At 54.0% G+C, this 7,483-nt stretch overlaps 1 protein-coding gene across 1 annotated transcript in view; it reads right to left on the bottom strand.

Moving 5' to 3' along the window:
• Window positions 1-7,483, bottom strand: part of TSTA3 (tissue specific transplantation antigen P35B) — a 14,777-nt gene continuing 7,294 nt past the window's right edge. The window contains exons 4-10 of the mRNA XM_026647010.2: window positions 7,019-7,092; window positions 6,498-6,631; window positions 3,698-3,762; window positions 2,736-2,802; window positions 2,291-2,370; window positions 1,443-1,542; window positions 1-889 (exon numbers count right to left, since the gene is read on the bottom strand). Coding sequence (XP_026502795.1) covers window positions 834-889; window positions 1,443-1,542; window positions 2,291-2,370; window positions 2,736-2,802; window positions 3,698-3,762; window positions 6,498-6,631; window positions 7,019-7,092 — 576 coding nt within the window. The 3' untranslated portion in view covers window positions 1-833. The remainder of the gene's footprint in view (window positions 890-1,442; window positions 1,543-2,290; window positions 2,371-2,735; window positions 2,803-3,697; window positions 3,763-6,497; window positions 6,632-7,018; window positions 7,093-7,483) is intronic.

Consider the following 7,483-nt stretch of genomic DNA (forward strand, 5'->3'; position numbering starts at 1 on the left):
AAAAATCAGCGTTGATTTATTCTGAATCTAATTACAGACTGCTCTACACATGATTGGCAGCCTCACCAATTACAGCATAACATGAGGTGACATCAGCATGGGCAAGGTAAAGGGATCCAGCGAGAACAGTGATGAGGTTGGATGGAGAAGGGGCTCTGTCTGTTTTAAAAAATATTCATTAGATGATGCCAAGGCAGCATGTAAACTTCCAGGTACCTCAGCCTGCAGGTCCAACCCTCCAGCCTCTCCCAGGGCAGTGTCTTTGGGGGAAGCCCAAGAGGGTTCTCACTAGGCAAGACTTCCCTTACAAAACTCCTTTTGACCTAAGCTAGATCTGAACCTGAGGGGCTCTTCAGGCTGCAGTTCCTGGGATATTTATAACCACAGGGAGGAATGTTGGAAGCATTGGGGGGGATGCCTCAGTCTTTGCATTTTTGAACCTTTTAACAAAGATTCACTTTGATCCCTGAACAGAGAGTTTCTCCCCATTCCACCCCACGAAGTTCTACACCCCTGGCTGGCTGAGATGACTAGTAGTGTGTGTCCCGTGTCACAGAGAAAGACAATATCTCCACCCCTAATGCTACACATTTCTCACTCATGTTTGCTGAGCTTATCAGTGATTTGGCCGTTCAGGATCTCTCTGCCCCCCAATTCCATTCCCCACCCCACTCTCAAATTCTACTTTGGAAAAGCTGTATCTCCAGCATCATTTCACAGCCCCAAACGCCCTCACGCGTCCCCTCCTCTGCTCCAGCAAAGGAAAACCCTGAGTCTCAGAGGAACCTCCAAGGCAGTGTTGGCCGATAATCACAACGGCTTTGGTGTGCTGGTCACTTCCGGGCGATGTCGTAGTGCACGTTGAACCAGTCGCAAGTTTCCTTCACAGCTGGAGGGGAAGGGGGAAGACAATTAGACCCCCATACAGCCCGAAGCATCACAACCAGCGGCGGCTCCCTCCCTCCAGTTAACGCTGTGCCACTGGCCACTGCTTACTGAGCCAGGAGGAGTGGAAGAATCATTGTCGCCGTGCCAGAGGAGGAGGAAATGGACCAGGGAGATGAAGTGACCCCATCTAAAGTCTCAGAGCTGGGAACGGACCGCACAAATCCGAGCCCCCAGGCCAGTGCTTCAATCACTGCACCGTCCTGCCCCTACAACCAGAGCCACTGACTCTGCTCACAGGGGTTTCTCACAGCATCTCTTTAAACACTCGCTGCCTTTGCGTTCTTGGTGCATGCACCACGGTGATGCCAGAGGCTGTGGGACCAAGTTCCCAGCACCCGCGGGAGGGAGAAGTCCTTCCCCACAAATCCTACCTGACTCCTTTGGAGGGCAGAGGTGAGATCAGACATACGCAGCTGATGCAGTGCAGTGGATGTTCCCACCGAGGGGCAGGAGAGCTAGAGCGACTCCTGACCAGCGCAGCCTTCGAGTCTTACCTTGTTTGAACGGCGTGAACTGGAAGTCGGGCAGGCACCGCCTCAGCTTGCCGTTGCTGGCTGTTTTCTTGAACTGGCCGTCGGATTTTGTCGTGTCAAACTGGACACAGCGGGGAGTAAGGGAAAACAAACGGGAATTCTGCCGAGTACTCTAGGGCGACCCCTACTGGTAGCAGCCAGGCAGGACAAGAGCTAGGGCCGTGGTAGCAAAGGTCTACTTTACCTGTCCCTTTCTGTAAGGTTTGCAGCTGTCTCAGTCCTGCCAGCAGACCCTGGGCCTTACCCAGAAGGTTTTGCTGTTGGTTAGTCCTGAACAGCCAGGCACAGGGGTGAGCGGAGAGAGATCCCACAGGAGGGAGATCCCTCGCGCCCGTTGTTTGCAGGGAAGAGGCTGACAATAAAGGGGGCCCCTAGCCAAACCTGGAACATCCAGTGCGAGCAGCAACTGCGTTCACCATCTCAGGTGCACCACGAATGGAAACCGCTGTCTCCAAGGAGACCTCAGGGTCACCATCAGATCGCAGAGACCTCGATGGCCCCAACTTCCAAGCACGGATCGAACATCCATGGAACAAGCTCTCCAGTCAGAGACGACCCACGGGAAGCGGTGGGAGTCCCATCGCTTGAGCCATTTCACGCTGGATCAGACCAAACATTGGAGAACATGCCACAGGGAATAATCTTGCACTGGATCAGCTGGGAATTAAGCCTTAGATGTTTGGATGCGACAGTTCTCCCCCTCCCGAGGGTGCACGCGAGTGTGGGGAATGGGTGCCAGGCAAGGACCCTGAGAGCCGGGCACAGCTCAGGGAGGCAGGGCGTTGGAGCAGTCATTTGTAAAAGGATACAATGAGTTCTCCCTTGAAATCCATGGCTTCCACGACGCTCTCCGCAGCTTCCCTGATAGAGACCTCGTCTTCTTCTCCAACTAAACAGAGAGCAAGGGTGAGGCTAGGCCGCTCTGTGGTGCTAGCCACAACGCTCAGGTAAGCCTCGTCGCCCCCTGCCCCGCTCTTGTAGCCACTTCCCTCCCCTTAGAGACGGGAGGGTGGGGGATCAGAGCCTGTGGCCGCCTCATGCCACCACTGCGGGCTCTAGGTCAGAATGTGGGGGGCGCTGAGGAGAGGGGCATCCTCATTGACCCTGCTACAGAAGGCGATGGGACGGCATGGGGAGGAGTGGGGACATGGGACTTTCCCTCCCAATGCTGCAAGAAGAGCTGAGGGCATCTGCCAAAGGGGCCAGGGTCGTGACACCGTCAGAGGGAGAGAGATGGTACAGGCGACACCTTACCTGAGAGGATGATGGGCTCCACCTCGTCGTACTCCCTTAGGACCCAGAGGAAGAGACGTGCCAAGTCCTGTGGGCACAAAGGAGCAGCTCTCAGTCCCTCTGCCTCCTCCCTTTCCCCTCCCGGGAGCCACAGGATCCCAGCTCAGGACACAGACACAAGCTCCTCTGTGCTGAAGGCCGGGGATGTTGTATGGGGGCTGTTTGCCAGGAAGCTGGGCCTGCTACAGCGGGGCTGCTCCCCCCTCCGCCTCCAACTCAGCAGGGCAAAGCAGGAACAGCTCCAATCTCTCGCTCCCCCAGCTGCCAGCTCCCTCCCTCTGCAGCTACCCCTCCGGGCCTTGCCACAAATGGCCTTTAAAGAGACCCCAGCCCTGGCTTGGCAGGAATAAACACAGTCATTCCAGTAGACACGGCCATGCTAACAGACAGAACCATGATACCTCCCAAAGGGCAGCCTCCGTCAAGGCCCAGCTCCCGGGAGCACGCTCCCACATGCTGCCAAGGCAGGGCCAATCGGAGCCCCTCTCCCCAGCTAGTGCACAGGGCTGGATGTGCAATCTGGGACCTGTCCTAGGTTTATTGCTCGTTATTTGTCAGAGGCACTTGCTCATCTTGGCAGCTTTACGTGGCTTATATAACGGCAACAGGGAGCTAACGGCACACCCAGGCCAGGGTTCTAGACAGCCTAGGCATATGCCAGCATATAGCTGCAAAGGGTCACATGGCTTCAGAGCCCCCTCTGCCAGCAACCCCCGCCGATTAGAACACACCTCCCACCTCCCACCCCCAGAGGTGGAACTGGGGGACCCATCCCACCAGAGCCCTGCTAACTGCTGCCAGCCTCCCAGGGCCAAGCAACCCGTTCTCCCCGCCATGGGGTCAGGATGTCTGAAATCTGCTCTGGGCCCCAGGAAACTCAGGGCCCAGTCCAGCGGGCTGGACTCCGTGAAGGCCGTGCCTACCAGAGAGTAGATGAATTGTCTCCTGGGCTTTCCCGTCCCCCAGACGGTGAGAGCCGTGCCATTTTCTGTGGGACAATCACAAGAACGGCCATTAGTGGATGTTCCAACCGCAGCATTGGCCTGGTCGGCCACAGGTTCCCCCCCGCCCCCCGATCCAAACACCCTCATGCAACAGAGAGCCAGGGCTGGCCCGGGGTAGCTTTACATCACAGCCCTCCTCTCTAAAGCGGAGGTGCAGCCCCCGGAGACTACAGATCCCAGCACGCCATGCTCCAGCTTGACGTAAGGGGCTGTAAGTAGCCATGTGTGACACTACGCCCCATATTCTTCAGAGATATTATTATGATATAATTATAGCATATCCATGATGTATTTTATGCGAGATGGATCATGTGAGATATCATTGGAAAGGTTATGATTTACTGAATGTGATTATCCTGTTTATAGGCCTGTATCATTTCTGTATCTGAAGTTAGCAATATTGACTATGTATCAATTACAAGTGTGTTTACCCCTGGGGAACACCCACCAGACGGAATGCAATCAGTTTAGATAGCTCGCTATGAGAAAGGGCCATTAGAGAGGACAAGAGGTCTCAGAAGATGTTTATCACCCACAGAGAAGTTCTTCCTGGGAATGCTGCAAACCGACTCTGAGTTATGGCTGCAAGGTCATGTGAGCAAGTCACCTGATACTGGACTCCAGGAATCATACCAGTATTTTCCACTGACCGGGGGTGGGAATTACACTGGAAGACAAAGGATTCCTGCCATATGTAAAACCTATTTAAGGCGGGGGAGTGACATAATCATGGTTCCCTCTTGACTGAATCCCGGCCCAAGATGAGAGCTGGAAACATCTAAGAAAAGACTGAATGAGGGGAGAAGGACTGAGCCTGTCTAGCTTGTGAATGAAATATCTGAAGTTTTAAGTTGCAAGCAAGTGCATCTGGCCTTCAAGAATCTCTACAATCTGCCTAAAACAACATTTAGGGTGAGAAATTACTTCTTGTAACCAGTTTCTTTAGTATCTTAAGCTTAGATTGCGTGTTTGTTTTATTTGCTAGGTAATCTGCTTTGATCTGTTTGCTATCCCTTATAATCACTGAAATCTACCTTTTGTAGTTAATAAACTTGGTTTTGTTTTCTCTAAAACCAGTTTATGGAATTCGTAACGGTGGGGGAGGGGGAAGGCTGTTGCATACCTTCCCCCACATTGAGGGAGGGGGCAAATTCCATGCTCTTACGCTGTCTATCCCTTAGCTGAGCCTTCCCATACAGAGCTGATCTCAGCGTGTGTGTGTTTCTGCAGCTGGGTGTGTCCCTACCTGTGTGTGCGCTGGTGGGGGATTGAGAGCCTGTCACAACAGCACAGTGTAAAGGGAACCCAGGCTGGTGGGTCAGGCAGCTCAGTGGTACCCCAATTCCAAGTGGCACCCCAGGGGGAACCCATCACACCATGGAGTTGGAATGGCCCTTCTCGGTTTCCTCACTGGCTGAGATTTGAGCATGGACCCCTTCCCTGACGCTGCACAGAAATCACTTGCTAGTTTCACTCCTGCAGGGAGGGGTGATGCCCAGCCTAGAGCCAAGTGAGAAGGGAGGAATCCAACCATCATGGCTCTCAGGAACTTACCATCCAACAACTATAGCAGAAAACCCTGTTAGCAACCCTACAGCTAGGGCTGCCTGGAGCCATCCATGGCTCGTTAGAGGCAGGGAGGTTTAGTTGTACAGTAGAAAAAACCCACAGGGTCCCAATGGACTCCACAAACCGTGACACTGAAGCCTGGATGCAGACCATTCTGGGTGCCAATGGGTTAATCCTCCCATTTCCTGCCCCTCCCCCAAGCCCATCTTGTACCTAAGGATCAGGTCCATGCAGTTTGCTGTGTGTGTGTCTTTGAGACATGACCTGGGGTCCTCTTTGTATGTGTCCATTAATGAAACCATGGCACATGCGGGAGGGATCTGCCCTAACGTCCTAGCTGAAATTCCCCTCCGTCTCCCATTCACAGTTGGGTGTTCACTTGGCGGCTGTCCTCCACCCCAGAGGCACGTGCATTTCAGTGGTGATGCATGTGGGCTTGTGGAGCTCTACCGAAAGGTACATCATCGCCACTTAAAATTGCCGTGAAGGGCAACTTATGCTTACTAAATGCCTAATGCTTTCATTAGGAAATCAGCCCCATGATCAATCGAGCCCCTAAATGAGGGTCAGAAACTCCCAGGACGTTACTGCTTTGCGTACATACATTCAGTACGGCAATCCTCTACGCTGAGAGATGTAGACACATTCTGGATGGACCAAGCTTCGACCATCCTCTTAGTCCAGCACTAAATAGTATCGACTCAACATATCTGCAGATATGAAACACCGTCACTTCAGCAACCTCGATAGCACACCAGGCGGCCAGGCGAAGATCAGAAAGAGAAAAGGATTTTGCAAACCAAATAACTTACTGTAGCCCCTTCAGCTATGCATCTTAAAGCACTTCACTAACATTAGCCAGGTAACCCGCCTTTGAAGAAGGTAAGGGACACGCGAGGATCCATTCACCCACTGCAGAAATGCAGCAAGCTCTGGGGTGGAACATGGCACTTGTGTAACAACACAGAGCAACACTTTCACATAGTTTAGGGATAGGATGTGAAGAATGTCATAGTTTCATTAGGAGCAAAAAAAGTCACATGACTTCTCTCCCCTCAGCAGGAACTGTCTTTGCTGCCCATATTGCCCTAGCAACAAAACCCTGGGGTGGACTATGAAGCTGAGAGCTGAATGAAGGCTCCCCACTCACTCTTTGCCAGGTACACCTTGTGGATCAGTCCCGGAAGGACATGCCCGTCCTCGATGTTGTAGTTATCATGAGGTCCGAAGACATTGGTGGGGATCACGGCGGTGAATCGGCAGCCGTGCTGTTCGAAATACCCCCTGGGAGAAGCGGGAGAGAGGGCCAGGGTAGGTGAGTGACTAGCTCAATGGCATGTTCCGTGCAGCTGAGGGCTGCGAGCACAAGTCGCTGTCCCCCTTCCGTGCATCAGGGCCTAACCCTGTTCTTCCAGCAGGGCTTAGGGAAATGAACTGGGGCTGGCCAGCCCCCCCGGGGCCCCTGCAAGTTCCATCCACCCCCAGCCTCTCACTCCTTGTGCCCGCTGAGGTCAGAGAGCATGGGGGGGGGGGGAAGGAATTATCCTATAGTGACAGTGATAATATTTATACAGTCCTTCATCTGGGGATCACAAAGATCTTTACAGACTGTGTGAGTCCCTCCCCTGAGCCACACAGCTCGGGGCGGAGCAGGGAGGGGATGGACCATACCTGTTCTGAACATCGATCATTCTCTTGGCGTACGAATACCCAAAATTGGAGCCGTGCGGGGGCCCGTTGTGAATCTGGGGAAACACAGTAGATGGCACGGTTGGGAAAAGTAACATCAGCCTGATGAAAATGGGGTTTCAACCTCCGGTGCCTGGCCTGTAGTGAGCCGGTGTAGCGCCCCTCCGTCCCACATAGGGCCGAACTTCCCCTAACCCCAACAGGGGCGGAGCCACCAGGTCCGGTACCCGCCCCTCCGAGGTCATGGCCCCGACCCGGAAGTATAAAAGCCCGCTGCCTGAGCCCAGTGGAGCCCAGGCCGGCAGAGAGTGCAGACGTCCCGGGCTGAGCTCCCGCTTGGGAGACAACCGCAGGCCGCGAGCCGCCTGCTACCCCACTCCGCCGGTCGAGCCTACCTCTCGCCAGCTACCCCGAGGAGGACTGGCCAAGCCTGCCCCGGGCCAGCTA

This window comes from Terrapene carolina, unplaced genomic scaffold (genome assembly GCF_002925995.2).
Source record: "Terrapene carolina triunguis isolate 2854851 unplaced genomic scaffold, T_m_triunguis-2.0 Scaffold58, whole genome shotgun sequence".
In the NCBI taxonomy this organism is placed as follows: domain Eukaryota; kingdom Metazoa; phylum Chordata; order Testudines; family Emydidae; genus Terrapene; species Terrapene triunguis.